General features: G+C 39.4%; 1 protein-coding gene across 2 annotated transcripts in view; it reads right to left on the reverse strand.

Annotated features, from left to right (window-relative positions):
* Positions 1–20,083, reverse strand: part of nlgn2b (neuroligin 2b) — a 127,966-nt gene that overhangs the window by 17,924 nt on the left and 89,959 nt on the right. For both annotated transcript variants that reach the window (XM_047378920.1, XM_047378919.1), the window contains exon 5: positions 11,616–11,801. In XM_047378920.1, coding sequence (XP_047234876.1) covers positions 11,616–11,801 — 186 coding nt within the window. The remainder of the gene's footprint in view (positions 1–11,615; positions 11,802–20,083) is intronic.

Consider the following 20,083-nt stretch of genomic DNA (forward strand, 5'->3'; position numbering starts at 1 on the left):
CTAAATGTTATTTTACTAAACTTGAAAAATAAGTAAACACCATTAAGCCCCATTTCTCCAGAAAGATTTGGTTCTTATTCAAAATAATATTTCTCTAAATATTATTTTAATAAATAAAGGCAGCTAATTAAACACTGGTCATCCAGAAGGTTGGTTTTATTCAGCAAATCATTCTTTAAAATATTATTTTATTAAAATAATGTTTTATCTGATCTTGCATTGTGAATGGTTGTCTAAAGGTATGCTGGTTATTGCCTAAATTAGTTCTAAGACTAACTTAACTTCACTTCCAGATTCTTCAAGATAATCCTTGGTTCTCAAGCATAAACATTGTATGGTAATGTTGCATCACTCTTTCGATCATGGTTTTCAGCCATCTTTGATCAACTTGTTTATATTGTACAGAGCCCATTAGTCTTCGTTATTCTTTAATTTTGCTTGGTAGTTTAGTTGGATTGTTATAGCATAGTAAAGAGTTTGTTGATTGAAATATGTTTGACTTTGAGTTGACTTATTTTTGTTAATAAATTCTTGTATTTTAAGAAATTGTGTGAATTTATTCCATGTGTGTGCAGAGTTTTGCTGTTCAATAATGTCAGAGCTTGGCTCATCCCTTTCAATTTTGTCCTAATACCATCACCTTATTGGGCTGGTATTCACAGAACAACCCTTAACAGACCGAAATATTATTTAATAAAATATTAAAATATTAATATAAAATAATATATTCATATTCATAATTACAAGACAAAGTACTAACGAAATAATTGAAAACCACAAATTTCCAGCAAATAGTAAAACAGTTGAGATGTTATAGGTTTTAAGGGTTACAATGGTGACTGAATGTGGACTGAATGTGGACAGACATTGCTGCCCAAGTCATTTCCTGCTTCTGTGACAACCGCTTCTCCCCTCTTGACACCCCTAAGGAAGGGGCCCAATTAATTAATGAGAAGAGAAACTTTATTTCATTTCAACATATATCTCTAATTGCTAATTACATATATCTCTAATTTGCTAATTACTAATAATTTATTGGCCAAGTTTATGCACACATATAAAGAATTGAACTTTGGTTTCAAAGCCTCTTGGTGTACAACCTCGTTCTCATAAACTGTCAACATACGGTGTAATAAACACCTTTTGAAAAAATGTAGAGACCACTGTAAAGAATTCTTAAAATAGGTACTTTAATATTGATAGCAACCATTTCATTCCAGTGTCTGTTGAATTCCAACACAGGTACATGTCATTCTTCTTAACAAGCCAAACGGCCATGTGGAAGACTGGTGGAGAAGAATCAAAGATGCAAAAAAACTGTGAGTGAAAATCTGTCTTATTCTAGCAAATATTGACATTTAACATCTAAATGTTTAAGACATGTCTGAAAATCAATTTGAACTAGTTGTATTTGCATTATATAAGCTCTGAAAAGAGATTTTGTGTTTTTTGGACCATTAGTATTATTTTGCAAATAAATGCTTGCATTAAAAATATTTTCATTATTTGAATTTGGGAGACATGTTGCCATTATTTTATAGAATTATCATCTTTCTTGAACTCATACCTATAAACAGTAAAATCAAAGAACTTAAAAATAAGAAATGAATTACTTATTAGCTTTAAAATGAATACAATAAATTATCTGCTCTGAAGCACAGTATACAGGTCCTTCTAAAAGAATTTGCATATTGTGATAAAGTTCATTATTTTCTATAATGTAATGATGAAAATTTAACATTCATATATTTTAGATTCATTGCACACTAACTGAAATATTTCAGGTCTTTTATTGTCTTAATACAGATGATTTTGGCATACAGCTCATGAAAACCCAAAATTCCTATCTCACAAAATGAGCATATTTCATCCGAAGAATAAAAGAAAAGTGTTTTTAATACAAAAAACGTCAACCTTCAAATAATCATGTACAGTTATGCACTCAATACTTGGTCGGGAATCCTTTTGCAGAAATGACTGCTTCAATGCGGCGTGGCATGGAGGCAATCAGCCTGTGGCACTGAGGTCTTATGGAGGCCCAGGATGCTTCGATAGCAGCCTTTAGCTCATCCAGAGTGTTGGGTCTTGAGTCTCTCAACGTTCTCTTCACAATATCCCACAGATTCTCTATGGGGTTCAGGTCAGGAGAGTTGGCAGGCCAATTGAGCACAGTGATACCATGGTCAGTAAACCATTTACCAGTGGTTTTGGCACTGTGAGCAGGTGCCAGGTCGTGCTGAAAAATGAAATCTTAATCTCCATAAAGCTTTTCAGCAGATGGAAGCATGAAGTGCTCCAAAATCTCCTGATAGCTAGCTGCATTGACCCTGCCCTTGATAAAACACAGTGGACCAACATCAGCAGCTGACACGGCACCCCAGACCATCACTGACTGTGGGTACTTGACACTGGACTTCTGGCATTTTGGCATTTCCTTCTCCCCAGTCTTCCTCCAGATTCTGGCACCTTGATTTCCGAATGACATGCAGAATTTGCTTTCATCCGAAAAAAGTACTTTGGACCACTGAGCAACAGTCCAGTGCTGCTTCTCTGTAGCCCAGGACTGGGGAATGTGGCACCTGTAGCCCATTTCCTGCACACGCCTGTGCTCTGGATGTTTCTACTCCAGACTCAGTCCACTGCTTCCGCAGGTCCCCCAAGGTCTGGAATCGGCCCTTCTCCACAATCTTCCTCAGGGTCCGGTCACCTCTTCTCGTTGTGCAGCGTTTTCTGCCACACTTTTTCCTTCCCACAGACTTCCCACTGAGGTGCCTTGATACAGCACTCTGGGAACAGCCTATTCATTCAGAAATGTCTTTCTGTGTCTTACCCTCTTGCTTGAGGGTGTCAATAGTGGCCTTCTGGACAGCAGTCAGGTCGGCAGTCTTACCCATGATTGGGGTTTTGAGTGATGAACCAGGCTGGGAGTTTTAAAGGCCTCAGGAATCTTTTGCAGGTGTTTAGAGTTAACTCGTTGATTCAGATGATTAGGTTCATAGCTCGTTTAGAGACCCTTTTAATGATATGCTAATTTTGTGAGATAGGAATTTTGGGTTTTCATGAGCTGTATGCCAAAATCATCCGCATTAAGACAATAAAAGACCTGAAATATTTCAGTTAGTGTGCAATGAATCTAAAATATATTAATGTTAAATTTTCATCATGACATTATGGAAAATAATGAACTTTATCACAATATGCTAATTTTTTGAGAAGGACCTGTAAAAGAACTAAAAAGATAACTGTTGTAAAATTGGACTGAATGCGACTCGGATGACATGATTCTAAAAGTAAAAAATTTTGGATTCAAACCCATGCATTTGTTTGTTGTGGAAAAGATAAAAGCAGGTACTCCTGAGTATAAACCCCCACCATCAAGCACTGGGGAGTAACATAGATGGTTAAAGGGTGTTTTGGTGCAGAAGCAAAGTTAGTTATGTTGAGCCAACATAGATATAACTTTATTCTGCTGTATTATGTTTGCAAACTTAAACTATATAAATATTTATGATGCGGCATATGTAAATGACAGCCAGTGAATCTTCAGGCTGTGCAGAATCTACATGGAGATAAAAGGGAACCATGGCATCTCCGGCATGTCATGGTCAGTGCAGTCAGACCTTGTTCAGGATCAGCTTAACAAAAGTGTTTCAAAGAATAGTTTCAGTACTGCATTATGAGAGGTTGCAGAAAAATATTAACTATCTAGATTTTTCAACGGCATTTTGATTAAAGACAAACCTGGATACTTTTACAAATCTAAAGCATATGGTGGGTTTATACTTTCTTGCCTTAATAGATTTAAAACTGGTGCTTTGCATGCCCTGACGCTATTATATGTGTCACCAAATTTTATTTGAAGGAAGTAAATGCTGTTATTTTGCACCTAATTAGATCAGCAAATGGTTATTTGCAATGGGAGGTAATCACAGTGATAATCTTAACCAAATGTACGCAGTCTGTCTCTCTTTGTGGATCTTGTGTTTCCTTCTCATGTTATGTAGCTACGATGGCTGTGTGTGCGTGCATCTTTATGCATGTGTGTGAGCTTGCAAGTTCTTTACTAAAAGAACAGCACACTGGCCTTTCCTCCATGGAATAAAACACATCCTTCAGTTAAAACAACGCCCACTCACAAATGGATAAGATTAAACTGCAGATTGGGCTGGTTTGTCTAAGAAAGATAGATTTATAAGCTGATAAAAGGGGATGAACCTTGGCTGTTACGCAAAACTTGAAAATTGCTTATAGATATCTTGGATGCTTACAGTGAATTACTATTCAGTGCCTTGATAACTTGTTCATACCAACTGATCTTTTTCACGTTCTGTCACATTATAAACACACATTTCAATGTATATTTTTGGGGACTTTATAAAAATGTTTTTTAAATGTTCAGCGAATAAAGACCTGGGGTCTCATTTATAAACGTGTTGTATAAACAAAATGAGCCCTGAAACTGCTGTACATCACTTTCCACGCAAAGGTTGTAAATCTATAAAAAACAAACTTGACGGGAGAATGTGGGGTCCCTCACGCAAACTCTGACCCAGGCGTAGGCTCGTTTTGGAGACAGCGGAAATTGTTGACGCATATGGAGAGGTGGGGAATTGAAGCCACACTGCATCATGATTCCTCCCAGACATTCAGTTTAATTCCGTATAGAACTTTAATCATAGATAGATGTCAACATACGCATTCAATACCACTGTGTTATTTATGCTTGCGCTGGTGAGCCATACCTGTAGATAAGGACCTTTCACATAAATAAAAAAAAGGCCTATAAGCCTACTTAAATCTTAAATCAAAGTCCATTGAACATTTCTTTAAGGTTTCCTCACCATCACCTTCCTCTCCCCGAGGATCACCAGGATGATGTGTACCAAAGATTAACACAGAAATATTGACAAGGTGTGAGGCAATAACACTGATTAAGCATTTAAATACTTGATTGCCTTGCGTGGGGATAGGCATCATTTAGATCTGGGTGGTTCTGGTTTGGATTCTGGTTCCTCGTCTTGGTTCCAGTTTCTAATGGTTCACAGTTTACATTCTGTCTGGAGGAGAGGTCTGCATGGTGTGGGCAGGCGGGCTTGCCGGATTTGTTCTTGAAATGGAGTGGTGTCAGCTTCTAGGTGGGTTTTGGTATTGGCTCGGTAGGCTCGCTGCCTCTTGTGGGCTTCGGTGTGGGTTTTCTCGTGGGGCTTCTTCTGGCTGGTGTATGTGTGTCAGGCATGTGTTCTTGAGTTTGGATGCTATGGGTCTTCTTTTCGTGGGGGTGCACTTTGAAAGGGGGGCTTTATTTTTGGGAAGCTGGTCAGAACACATTCGCCCAGTGTAGGTTTTCTGCACGGCTTTTGCTTTGGGTGCTCTTTGCTGTGTTCTGTCCTCCGCTGTATGGCGTGCTGTGGTGGTGGGGTAGTAGTCTTGTGCGGTGCAGGTCTGGCCATCATGTGTGGGTGCTGCGGGGTGGGCATTGCTGGGTTTAGCAATTTAGCACCCTGTTGGCTCTGCTTCGTGGGTTCGGGGCTGGTTGGGCATGTTGGTCATATGCCCTCCTGTTCTGCTCTTTTTTTTGGAGTGGGGCCACACACACATTTCCGGCTGACTCTATTTCTTGGGGGTCGGTGGCCTCTTCAGGTGGGGGACTGGGTGTCGGGGCTAGGGATCGAGGATTAGGCATTTCTAGGGGGCTGGTGGTGTTGGTCCCGCTTTTCAGTTGGGTCTCGGGGCCCCCTCTCCAGATCAGATGAGACGGGGGTCGTTGGGAGCTGGGGTCAGAGTGGGGGTCGGGGTCTGAACCGGGGTTGCTTGGGTTTGGGGGTTGCCGGCACTAGTCTGTGCTGGTGCTGGAGTTGTCTGCCTCTCTCCACCTTGGAAGGAAGGGGACCACCTCCTAGGTCCGGGCGCTGGTTGCCCCTCTGGGGTATCAGTACCTGGACCTGGGAGTATTCATTGGGAGTGTGAGTGAGTGTATGGCATCCATTGTTGTGTGCCTTTACACTGGGTGTGTGTGTATGTATGAGGGTGGGAATGTGTGATTGTGACGGTGTGTGCCTGTTTTTGTGTTAGGTTGGGTCTTGGGCAGCTCCCTCTCCTAAATTAGTTTAGGCCCTCCATCAAATGTGGGGCCTATTTCCTCCCCGCAACACCCCCTGCCAGTGGCTGGTGTCTTTGCCAGCTGTTGTATTGGTGGTTCTCGGTGTCTGGTGCTGGGTGCTTTGGTGTGTGCAGGCTCCCTCCTGGTGGCTGCTCACTGGGGGCCTTTGCCCCTTGGCTCTGCCAGGCCTCTGTTTGGGGAGTGATGTGCCCTAGGGTCTTGGGTCTTTAGATCCATGGCTGAATCTGCTCCGGCATAGACTGCTGCCAGCGGGGCCTGTGGGATCGCTACTAAAGTTCCCTGGGGCTTCTGCACTATGGCTGCTGGGTGGTTTCTCTGGGACTCTCCTCTGCTCTTCTGTAGTGGGTTTGCGGTAGTCCTGCCGGTGGTCCTCCCGGGGTACTGTGTACTGGGGGGGCCTTTGGATGTCTGGTGCTCAGATCTCCTCTGTGTTTGTTACAGGTCAAGGGGGGCAAGTCTGTGGCTCCTCGCACTCATTATTGCATATTTTTATGGAGAAGTCCAAGCACGCTAACATGTGTTAACAGATACACAGATGTTATATATCGAGCCCACTAAATACATCTTGCATTCATTAGTACCATGCACTTTTTGGTAACAATGCTGTTTTTATATATGTTTCTGCAAGTGTAGAAGCAGTCTTCAAGGGTGTTATCTTGTATTCTCTCTACTCCACTATCTCTCCTCTATTCTTTTCTCCTTCTCTCCCTTTTTCCTTTTGCCCCATCTCTCTCTCTTCGTTGCTTCTTTTTTTTTCCTTTTCGTTTCCGTCTCCGTGTCCATTGCAATTGAAATAATCCCAAAGCACTTTCTAATAAAATTTATATTATAAATATTGAGCGGAGCATTATAGTGTTAGCCATAATGGTCCACTTGTGAAAGTAAATCTGTTAGGTTTTTTCATGGCACCAGACAACAATTCTGAGTGCTACTTGTGTTTAACCCTTTCTCTCTCCTAGACATGGCGATTGACTGAGCTTAACTGTAACAAACTCTATGTGCTCTCTTTCAGACTCTAACCTTGAAAACTGGCTCAGAGTTTATCTGTTCTTTCTTTCTAGGTGAAACAACTAAAGGAGCTACATCCATTAACATTTACTTTTCCTTCACATAGAACGTACTCCTGGATCAGTGCTTCTTTGTTCTCTTTGTGTCTCTGCTCTGTTCTCTCAAACCCCCAGTCGGTCGTGGCAGATGGCCGCTCACACTGAGCCTGGTTCTGCTGGAGGTTTCTTCCTGTTAAAAGGGAGTTTTTCCTCTCCTCTGTCGCTACATGCATACTCAGTATGAGGGATTGCTGCAAAGTCAACGCCAGTGACTGTCCACTGTTTCTACATGCTCATCCGGGAGGAGTGAATGCTGCAAGTCACTGACTGGATGCAATCTGCTGGGTTTCCTTAGAAAAACTTTTTATCCAATTTGAATAAATAACTAACTCTGACTGCACTGTTCAATGGTTAGGATTAATTGGAATGTATGTACCTGACTGTTGTGAAGTGCCTTGAGACAACATGTGTTGTGAATTGGTGCTATATAAATAAAACTGAATTGAATTGAATTACTTTGCTGGACAGGACACGGTAAAAAAAAAAAAAAAAAAAAAAGGAACAGCATACTTCTGTAAAATTTCCCATGGGTAGTACCTACGCGAATTTGGTACTTTTATAGGTACGACCGAATTCTGTCAGTACTACCGAGTACCGATTCACATAAAATTAAACGGTACCATGTTTCGGTACCTAAACGCATCATTGTGACACTGAGGGAGTGGAAGAATGGGCGATTTTCCATGCCGGACATGTACACAGCATTGCATGCACAAGAGTGTAATGACGTCAGTAACCACTGGTACCGTCAACAAAGTAAGCATGGCTGATAGAAAGCGCTCGAAAGTATGGCTCCTCTTTTCAAAATGCGATGCAGATTATGCTCGCTGCAATGTTTGTGATGCAATGTGCAAGGCCAGCGGCGGGATTACTTCTAATCTGAGGAAGCACCTGCAGCGCCTACCACTATTCAAAGCGGGCGCCCCGCACCCCAAGAGAATCACTGCATATAGTATGTTTTAACAGTTAATGTCATTCGTTTTAATAGATCACGTTGTGAAGGATTTCTGTCCCTGCGTCCTCGCTACTCTACTTTCTGTTGCCAAACTTGACAAAAGCTGGATGAAAACACACTCTTTCACCAGCGCTGATGCTGACACGTTGAGTTACGTCCACTCGCACGCAGGTGAACACAAGCTGCTGACAGAAAAACATGCCGCCAAAACCTAGAAAGCAGGCAAGGATATCTGCGGTTTTAAAAAGCGCCAAATTTACTTATGATGGCAGCACTTCCTCTCCTACGAGCAGCAGCAGAGCTAACTCTCCTACTCCTGGTACATATGCGAAGGTAGAAGTACACAAAATAGCCCAAGTGTTTCATGTCCTGCCCCTGACACGCAGCAAAAGTCCAGTCACCACCGAATAAAAGTTTTTGACTTGGCTTGCCTGTCAGAGGTCAAATTATCCCCCTGGATCTATAAGACTGAGCTTGGTAATTAAATACATACAGGGGTTGGACAATGAAACTGAAACACCTACTTTTAGACTACAATAATTTATTAGTATGGTGTAGGGCCTCCTTTTGCGGCCAATACAGCGTCAATTCGTCTTGGGAATGACATATACAAGTCCTGCACAGTGGTCAGAGGGATTTTAAACCATTCTTCTTGCAGGATAGTGCCCAGGTCACTACGTGATACTGGTGGAGGAAAACGTTTCCTGACTCGCTCCTCCAAAACACCCCAAAGTGTCTCAATAATATTTAGATCTGGTGACTGTGCAGGCCATGGGAGATGTTCAACTTCACTTTCATGTTCATCAAACCAATCTTTCACCAGTCTTGCTGTGTGTATTGGTGCATTGTCATCCTGATACACGGCACCGCCTTCAGGATACAATGTTTGAACCATTGGATGCACATGGTCCTCAAGAATGGTTCGGTAGTCCTTGGCAGTGACGCGCCCATCTAGCACATGTATTGGGCCAAGGGAATGCCATGATATGGCAGCCCAAACCATCACTGATCAACCCCCATGCTTCACTCTGGGCATGCAACAGTTTGGGTGCCGTGATTTGGGCAGCCGTGGTTTTATGTTTTTTGGATACAATCCAGGTTAGCACCCGAACATCCCTATCAGACAACTTCCTCTTGAGTACACAGTTAATCCTGTTGGATGTGGTTCGTCCTTCTTGGTGGTATGCTGACATTACCCTGGATACCGTGGCTCTTGATACATCACAAAGACTTGCTGTCTTGGTCACAGATGCGCCAGCAAGACGTGCACCAACAATTTGTCCTCTTTTGAACTCTGGTATGTCACCCATAATGTTGTGTGCATTTCAATATTTTGAGCAAAACTGTGCTCTTACCCTGCTAATTGAACCTTCACACTCTGCTCTTACTGGTGCAATGTGCAATCAATGAAGACTGGCTACCAGGCTGGTCCAATTTAGCCATGAAACCTCCTACACTAAAATGACAGGTGTTTCAGTTTCATTGTCCAACCCCTGTACATGATAGATAGAGCAAAAGAAGAAAGAGACAGAAACAGATAAAAGATGTGATACAGAGACAGAAACAAATAAAAGATGTGATAAAACGACAAAGATGGAGAAATAAAAAAGATGGAGAGACAGTTAAAGTTTTTTGGTTTTTTTCTCGTAAGAATGTTCTGTCGAATATGTAGACAGCTTAAACAGGCTGCAGTCAGAGGAAACCATGGACCCAGACATTTATATATTCTTCTGAATGTGTGTATATATACACAAGATTAGGTTAAGCACAATATTTTTGTGCTTAAATACGCCTGCATTCATTAGCGACTCATCGTCTGCAGCCAGCAACATGGCTGGGTTTTAACTTGTGCATTACACTGCATAATCAGTTAAGGGTTTTAATGTTGAAGAAATGTTTAAAAAAACTGAGATGTTGAGCTGGATGTTGTTTTGATATATTCGTTAAAGTTTATATAAATATGAATGAAAATTGAAAATTTTTGAGATTTTATTGTTAAACGAATTAACATTTACTACCACATAAACACACATAAAATACTGAAAACTGGTACCGTTGAGTACCGGTATTGATTTCCAGGTACTGAGTATCGATACAGTATCGGTTCAAATGTAAAAGGTACCCATCGCTACCTATGGGTCTGGGATATTACAGCTAGCCTGCTGTCCAAGATGGCATTGTTAATATGACCAGTCGATTTATCAGATTTCCCCACACTGTGGCTTTGCTTTGCTTCAACCATTTATGGTTGAAAGTGGTTATGTAGAGGCCAGAAGATGAGGCGGAACCTTGTATGCAAACATTGAGGTGCAGCTGTGATTTATAAAGGGAAATTGCTTGCTGGTGTGCATGCCCATGGCTTTATAAGTCTGGATTTTCTTTAGCGTGTCCCATTTTCAGCTTTTGGGCATATGTAGACATTTAATATAGATCCTACGCAATGTTTTATAATGAGACCCCTAAATTATGCCATTTGTTTGTTTTCAGCCTCCCTTTCTTTGATAGCACTAAATGAAATCCAATGCAACAAATTGCCCTCAGCAGTCACCTAATTAGTAAACAGAGTCCACCTGTGTATAAATTTATTTTAGTCAAACATGTTATAAAAGGTTCGGGCTGCATGGTGGTGCAGTTGGTAGCACTGTTGCCTTGCAGCAAGAAGGTCCCGGGTTCGATTCCTTGCCTGGGGTCTTTCTGCATGGAGTTTGCATGTTCTCCCCGTGCATGCGTGGGTTCTCACTGGGTACTCCGGCTTCCTCCCACAGTCCAAAGACATGCCTGTTAGGTTAATTGGTCACTCTAAATTGACCTTAGGTGTATGAATGAGTGTGTGCATGGTTGTTTGTGTGTTGCCCTGCGATGGACTGGCGATCTGTCCAGGGTGTACCCTGCCTCTCGCCCATAGACTGCTGAAGATAGGCACCAGCTCCCCTGTGACCCACTATGGAATAAGCGGTAGAAAATGACTGACTGACTGACTGAAATGTTATAAAAGGTTCAGTGCTCAGTTGGGACCAAAAGAGAACTCTGTGATGTAAAACACTACCTGTGACAGAAAACTATCAACACATCACCCTGAACACCTTAAACACATAAAAGCATATTCATGTGTTAGAATGGTCCAGTCAAAGTTCAGACCTTCCAATAGAGAATCTGTGACAAGACTTGAACAACATCTATCAGTGCAATCTGATTAAGTTATTTTGCAAAAATTAATTAGCATAATTTTCAGTCTCTAGATGTGCAAAGCTGATAGAGACATACCCCAAAATACTCACCACTGTAATTGCACAAAAAAGTGTTTTTATAATGCATTGACACCAAAAAAATGACACCAGAAACTTCTGCACTAAATTTACTTTTTTTGAACACTTTTTTGAAATGCTAATGTCCTTCGACAACCACTGTGGCCATGATGCTAAATTAAATTTACCCTCAGAATGATGGGAAAGAATGAGAAGGTTCACACAGGCAGCACCAGCTCCAGAGCCAAAGATCGTGATTCTCTCTGGGTCTCCTCCAAAGTGGCCAATGTTTTCATTGAGCCAGCGCAGAGCCTGGATCTGGTCCAACAAACCATAGTTCCCTTTAGCAGATTGGTCTCCTGTGCTCAGAAATCCTGCAGGGTAAACAAGAGCAAACACAGAGAGAAAACACAGGTTATATGTGAATGGAAGAGCTTGTCAGAAATTCAGGGACACCAGATACAAGAATCCGTTATTTTCAATGAGCCCATACAAGCGGGAGAAAACACCTTTTATTGTCATGGACGACGCAGCCTTGAAGACCCTGCCTCTCTGAAGAGACTTCACACAAGAAGCTCACAAAATTACTAACTTTCAAAGCCCACGCTGAAAATACGACACAGTTTGAAAGAAAAATATTAGCAGAGAGCAAAGGAAAGCAACAGAAGGCATGTTTCACCTACTTCCTGGACACACATTTACTCAGCAGGTGCACACACACAACAACAAGAAAAAATCAACTGAACATAATGCAAGCCGTGCACACAAACAGAATGCTTTGTTCTTTTAGGAGTACATTATTGTAGTTCACAGGGGCTCGACGCTATTTTGCCCAGTGAGAAATGTAGCTTTTCAAATGCATTACTATTTGATGACTGTAACACCTGAAAAACATGTTAAATGATTTCTGTAAACTGGATGTGAACTCTCCTCAGATCAGTGGCAAAAATGATGAGAAAATACCATATCTGATTTGGCCAGTTCCTGTCCTGACAGAGCTAAAGAGCTGTATTAATTGTGCCACTTCCTGTGAGGGTCATCAGTTTCACAGCATTGACCATGACTGATACTAGGGGCTAGTGAACTGACACAAGATTTTAACTTTGATTTGGATCTAATATATCATCACAAAATAGCATGAAGAGTTCTCATCTTCATTATGTATGGCAAGAGTGATCTGGTAATAATTTAAGGGGTAATATAAATCTATGTCAATTCTGTCAGTGGCCTTGGGTGCATGTCAGTTAATGCCCTGCCAACAGCTAACTGTGTTATCTCTCATTACTTCCACTACATTGTTGACAAATTATGAATCATAATCTATCAGATTTATGTTTTTTCTGTGGTTTGCTTCCATTAGTTATTGGATCTAATTGATTGTTAAAACATAGAGCATATAAGCATATCTTCAGTGCATTAAAAAGTATTTACCCTCATTCATATGTAATCTGTTTTTGCATCTTGTCATGTTTAGGCATTACAGATCATCAAGCTAATTTCAAAATGATTATGTATCATCATTCAGTGTTCAGGAAATAACTGTGCTTAACTGTGAATCAAAAAAATTGCTTAAATAGAACCTGTATGACAGCACGAAGTAGGCTAAAAGATTTTTAAAAGGCATCATAATCTAAGGAAATTCAAAAAGCAGATTAGAAGTTTTCTGGAAACTGTAAAGTTAAGCACAAAAGCCCATTTCAAAAAAATATCTAGACGATCTCCAACTGTTTTGGGAAAATATTCTATGGATTTAGAAGACAGAAATGAAACATTTTGGAATGTTTACATATTGTTATGACTGAAAAATTAACAGAATTTCAGAAAAAGAAAGCCGTAACAGTTAAATATGGTGGAGCTGGTGTGATGGTCTTGGGGTGCTTTGCTTCCTCAGGACCTTGACATGTCTGCTGTAACTGGTGGAGCCATGGATTCAAATTCATCATGCTCTCTAGCAGACAATCCTGAAACAGAATATTAAGTCATCAGTTTGTGACCGTAAGCCCATGAATAATTCAGTTATGCAGCAGGACAATGATACAAGGCACAACAGCAAGTCCACCTCTTAATGTTTCAAAAAGGTTTTGGAATGGTTCTGATTGAGATGCTGTTGCATGACCTTATATTCAGTGGGGAGAACAAGTATTTGATACACTGCTGATTTTGCAGGTTTTGCCACTAGCAAAGCATATAGAAGTCTTTAATTTTTATCATACGTACTCTTCAACTGTGAGTGATGGAATCTCAAATAAAAATCCAGAAAATCACATTGTGTGATTTTTAAGTAATTAATTTGCATTTTATTGCATGACATAAGCATTTGATAAATTTAGTAAAACCAAACTCAATATTTGGTACAGAAACCTTTGTTTGCAATTACAGATATCAGACATTTCCTGTAGTTCTTGACGAGGTTTGCACACACTGCAGGAGGGATTTTGGACCACTCCTCCATACAGATCTTCTCTAGATCCTTCAGGTTTCGGGCTGTCATGTGGAAGCAATTTATGTGGTTGACAAGTGTTTGTGTGTCTGAGACAAAATGTTCATGAAAGTCGAGTCTTGCTGGGCCAAAAAAGGGAAAAAGAATGGTCCAGTTCAGCTCTGGAATGCGGAGTTGATAAGAGTAATGAAATTGTTATGATTTCTTGCAGAGGTGATGCTAGTCTTGTATTTTCGTAACTGGGCTTGAGAATCAATGCTGTGGGTGCCAGAATGTGTACGTAAATGAAGCTGGCACATTTGATTGGTCAAGAGGACCACATATACACTAATGCTTTGTATTTGTATAAAAACGCCCTATAAGAGCTGAAAGCAGGGAATCTCTGGAATATTTGATGAAGATGTTTTGTAAATTGTGAGAAATAAAGGTACCCCCCGTGAAGGCTGGGAGGGGAGAGAACTCTGAGTTTTGTGTTAACTGCTTTAGCTCAGTAGTAATGCCGCACTCTTCTACAGTCGCTGGGCAATACGGACTTTCAGTTCCCTCCAAAGATTTTCGATTGGGTTCAGGTCTGGAGACTGGCTAGGCCACTCCAGGACCTTGAAATACTTCTTACGGAGCCACTCCTTAGTTGCCCTGGCTGTGTGCTTCGGGTTGTTGTCATGCTGGAAGACCCAGCCATGACCCATCTTCAATGCCCTTACTGAGGGAAGGAGGTTGTTGGTTAAGATCTCCCGATACATGGCCCCATCCATCCTCCCCTCAATACAGTGCAGTCGTCTTGTCCCCTTTGCAGAAAAGCATTTAATCACACTTGTGATTAAAGTGGAACAGGATCATTCTACCTTGAAACAAGATTGTTTAAAACAGATCTTCAGATTCATGGAAGTTTTATTCTGTTTATGAACAGATGAAAAAGGGGGAATGCCTTAATGCATTTTTAGCATTAGGATCACACTGACATAGAGACAGGAAGACATAGACTGGCCAGGCATTTACTGAATTATTTTACAGGTTTAACAGAAGTATGATCACAACATAATTTGCAAAGGCAAAACCACAAATTCTTAGTTTTTTGAAGGGTATTGTTAAAATCTGGTCTTGGTGTTGTGAAAACATTACTGTGCATTCTCTCATCTCATGAGGTGGATGAAATGCCACACCCCTAACACATATGGAATCCACGTAGTATGGATGTTGCTATCAGCAACCTTATATCGGACTATAAACCTTACTTTACATTGGCTTTATAATTATTGTATAAGTCATTACCTGTTGCAAATCTACTAGAAATGCAAGGAATAACAAAGTCAAGTTATGTACATTTTACTGCAAACACAGAGAACTGTACAGTGTGGCATGTCTGAATGCAACAGTGTTTTAAGCTGAAAATACAAGTTACCATTGCATTACAACAAAATATGTGATCCAGAGAGATGAATTGCTTGTTGGCAGATGTTTTCCATCAACTACAAAATTTAAATTTTAAATATTTATAAATGAAAATCTCAGTTTAACTTTATTGGCAAGACCCAATTATATAATACCAAATTTAATCTTCAGACCCTGTCTGAACAATTTTTTTGGGTTCAGCAACCAACCTAAGCTCATTGATGAATTCTATGCCTCAGGTCTAAATTTAGGCTCCTTTATATAAATGATGCTATTGTCATTAAAATTGAATTTCTGTATATTTAAAGCGGTTAAACGAAGAGGACATTGATTATCAGATTCTATGATCGATGCTTTGGAGAAAAGGCTGATGTCACCACTTTCATTTTAAAACAGATGAAAACATAATTGATTTATATATAAACAAAAAAGCAAAGCAGACACTGCCGCCATGAGGCATAATGCCAAAATATTTGTGTCTGTGTTTACTAACTTGGGTAAAAATAAAAAAACAGTCCCCATACCCATGAGTCAAAACTGTGTGACTATAGTTGTAAGAGTGTGTGTGGGTGTGTGAAAGCAGAGAACAATTATAAATACAGCCTTTCTTTGAAACTGACCAGTTGCTTTTGTGTTGATTTCTGTCTCATATGTGTCAATATTTACTTGTTTAATTCTCTGAATTAACCAGTAAATGAACTCCGTAGCTAAGAATAGATAAAAATAAATTTTGAATTAAAAAGCTGATGAGAAGTCATTTAAAGAATGTTTGGAGAAAGAACAAATTCGTTACAAAAAAATTTACTTCAGCAAAAGCAAGCGCAAGAGTGGTAGAAACTGCATATTTCTGATGGCAACACAGGTTTTTGAATAGTGGCCATCATTGGCAAAAATGTTGTATAAAAACTTAAAATACATAAATACTCATAAAGTATAAATTTCTTTTATGTTTAAGAATCTAATGGCTGTTGCCCCTGCGCTGGTGACTACCTGGTTAGACACGTAACCCTTCAGTCTCACAAACTGTGGTCTGTTTGTCAGGTAGTCATTGATCCAGGTGATTGTTGAGGCCTCCACCTGAGTCTTCTGGAGTTTCTGACAAAGCAAATCAGGTTGAATTGTATTAAATGCACTGGAGAAATCAAAGAACATGATCCTCACAGTGCTGATGGCTTTGTCCAGATTACAAAGCAGTGTGTTGAATCAGGTGTATGATGGCATCTCCAACTCCGAGTCCACAGCGATGAGCAAACTGCAGGAGGTCCAGATATGTGCTTGTTTGCTTTCTCAGGTGGGCCAACAGAATTCTCTCTAGGACCTTAATGATGTGGGATGTCAGGGGAACAGGTCTATAGTAATTAGGGACTGATGGATGAGTTTCCCAATTCCCCAATTGGTTTAAACGGATAGTAATATCAGTGTATGTAAACTTTTTACTTTAAAAAAAAGTAATGTAAAAAATGTAAAAACATTCTCAAAACAATTAGTTTTCATTATTCTAGCATTTAGCTATGAGACTAGAATAGAATATTCATGCCCGTGATATATGTACACTTCTGACTGCAATTACAGTGTTTTATTAAATGTTATACCAGTTGCGACTTGGTTGAAAGCCTTAAATAAAACATAAAGAAAAAGAAGGACTATGTGACTCTCCCTTTGTGCAATTCCCTTGTTTAGGAACTAACGATGATAGCCTAAGTGACTGAATTAAACTCTATGTTCTAAAGGGGAGTAGGAAAAATGGAGGACAGCAGTAAAGTACAGTAGGCAAGCACAGATGGTTCAAACTGAGACACTCAGCATGCTTGAATGACAAAGAAATCGCAGGAAGAAGTGGATTTTATTATTGATGATTGTATTAATTATTATTGTAAGTGATGACAGTAATTATAAAAGCAGCAGTAATGATGGTGGGAATGTTAAACTGGCAAACTGAGTTTCCTGAGGGACTTGTACACGTTTTTTAACCGCATTTCCTCTCTGGTTTCGCATTTTAATCCTGAACTAGTTAGATTATTCACATATTTATCAAATTAATTAAATATTTATTTTTCTGGTCAGCATAATCATTTACATTTTCAAGTAATTGAGTATTTATTTTTTGTTATTATATTGCAAATTTGCTAAGTACAAAATTTCCAACTACAAGCAGTGATTCAGCATTGTTCTCAACCAAAATGATAATGAGGCAGCAATCATGAAAAAAACAAAGCATGATTAAATTGGGATGAGGAGATAATAGGATTACCTAATTCATGAAAAACCACAGCTGCTTCCAGCTTCCACAAAGCCCTGTGTAGTACTAAATAGGTTGTTAAAAATAGATATCTCTCGTTACTTCCAATCATATCAATGTTGGTGTTGAAATATAAGGAGTAGTCCATGTAATTAAGATATTGTTTACACTTTCCTACTTTACTGAGTCACTCTCAGATCCCAGTGATTGTCTGGCTTTTAGCCCGCCGTGACTCTGACCCGGTCATGCATCGGCGCAGACCCGTGCTCCTTATCAAAACCATGAACATGTGGAAGTGTCTGCTGCCCAGTCGAGTGCTGAGCAGCATGCCACAGTTGCCTGGCAACTCTCCAGGGTTTCTGGCAAAATTATATGGACAGACACTCACAAAAGCACTTGCATACACATATTCGAACACTTCCTTATTTAAGTACAAAGCAACTGAATCCAGGCACAGGTGAAAACTGAGCTTGCTGTTGAGTTGGGAAGCTAGCCTTCTAGCTGGAGCTAACGCCACCTGTATCTTTTCATGCATAAAGAGCGGATGTTTGGTTTATTTTCCTGAACAGAAAAATCATTGAAACATCGCACCCACCCCCCCAGCTTTTTCTCTACTCTTTCTCTTTCAATAAGTTTTCTTTCTGAGCCTCCTCCACCCCTTCTGCTGAGCTGGACTTCCTCCTGACTTTAGCGCTGAGAGAAGCAGTTTGTGAGGCTAAACTCATGCATATTCAACTCTTGCTTTAGGTAAGAGCAAAGGAACCGTGAGAAGAGTCATCAGTCTTTAAGTAAAGATACAGGTTGAAGAAAATGTGATGCATCACTGAGAGAACACAGGAGTAGAGAGAAACTAAAGGAGGGAAATTTAAATCAAAGATGTTCATAATATAAAAATCCTTTCATGGTATCAGGCAATTGCAAAGTTCAAAAGCCAAAATTTGTAACATAACTGCTTCTACGTATATAAATGAAAAAAGAAACAACTATTCCTAGTGCTGCTAAAACAACAATAACAGCAAGGCTAAACTTATTGCAGCAAAGTTGCTCTGTTATAAAATTTTAAAACAGATTGAATTTGAAAATGTTTTTAGCAGACTTTCGTTAAGGTAAGGGTCTTCTTATGCCATGGGGAATGTTGTTTATAATTAGTAATGCTAACCGTGCTCATCATGCTAATTGCTAATATAAGAGCAACTCTGTAATCCTTTTGTCTTTGTTTTAAATTAACAGTGAAATCTGTTAAACTATAGAGCTGAGTGACACAGATCGCTGTCTCTCTCTCAAACATGGTGTGATGTTGCCTCTGCTCCAGATATTAATGACTGATCACAAAAAGACTCCTAGAAGTTTTTGTGTTGTTACAGTAAATAATGGATTTTTTTAAGTATCCAGCAGGAAAAAATATATATATTTTGTGGTGTCCCATAAAGAAAAGTTATGGTTCCAGATATGTCTTGTAAAGAAATGCTGTAATTCTTTTAAGTTAGGATTTATGTGTTTAAATGCATCTGTGCCTTAACCTGGCACGATCCAGAGAGAGAAAGCCTTGTTCAGTTTAAGAAATTTATGTTTTTTTTTAAATAAACATTTTATTAGGAAAATTAGAACATTTCAGTTTTTGAAAAAGTAAAAAATATATATTTTTTTTCATTTACTGATTTGTTGTTAAAGAAAAATCAGAATCCGCCTAAATTAGTATCAACAGGTCATAACCTAAAAAAGGTGTGAGATTCGCATTGGGCCATAAAATCTTGGATTGGTGCATCTCTAGTTATTTTTTTGTGGTATTGCACAGAATTTGAGTAATATAGATTAACACAAGTATAAGAACTTAACATTAGTAGGTTATCTGCTCAGAATAGATGCAATCAGCTGCTTAACAGACAAGCTGCTTGGAGTTTGCCAACTGTAGTTGTAAAACAGCATTAGCCAATTAAGAGTAGTTGGTGGCACTCCTTTAGTTTAGACACAGTGATTGTCGCAATGTGGTTTTAAAACCTTGGTGTACATTGATATCCCCCAGCTGGCTCATGCCTAAACACAAATAAACCATTTCATCCTTCTCTGCTATGAGCCGACAAAACAAGTCGCTGTAAACGTCTCCTCTCCTAATAATCTACATTAACATATCTAAAATACAAAGATTGGTTTTTAATGATTATTTTTTATTTGAGAAACAAAAAAGCAGCTCTACATCACATGACTCCTTACAATATTTGGCATGGCACACTGAATAGTCCATAATAACCAGATTTATTCACTAAATCCTCTGAGAGTGGAGCAGTGGAGTGAGAGGATTATATCTGTTGAGGAAAAACAAATGAATGATGAAAAAATCAATAAACATTGAAACGAATACAACAAGTATGATACAATGTAATAAAGTGTTTATTTATTGTGGTTTTCCTCTGTCTTTAATATATATATATATATATATACATATATATATATATATATATATATATATATATATATAAAACAAACTTGTACTTAATCTTTTATGCTTCCTACGTTGCAGTATCTTTTTTAATACAATATCTATTTTTCCTGCCACATTTTTCACTAAGTTTCTTGTTTAAAAAATG

The sequence above is a fragment of the Girardinichthys multiradiatus genome, chromosome 11, assembly GCF_021462225.1.
Source record: "Girardinichthys multiradiatus isolate DD_20200921_A chromosome 11, DD_fGirMul_XY1, whole genome shotgun sequence".
Lineage (NCBI taxonomy): Eukaryota > Metazoa > Chordata > Actinopteri > Cyprinodontiformes > Goodeidae > Girardinichthys > Girardinichthys multiradiatus.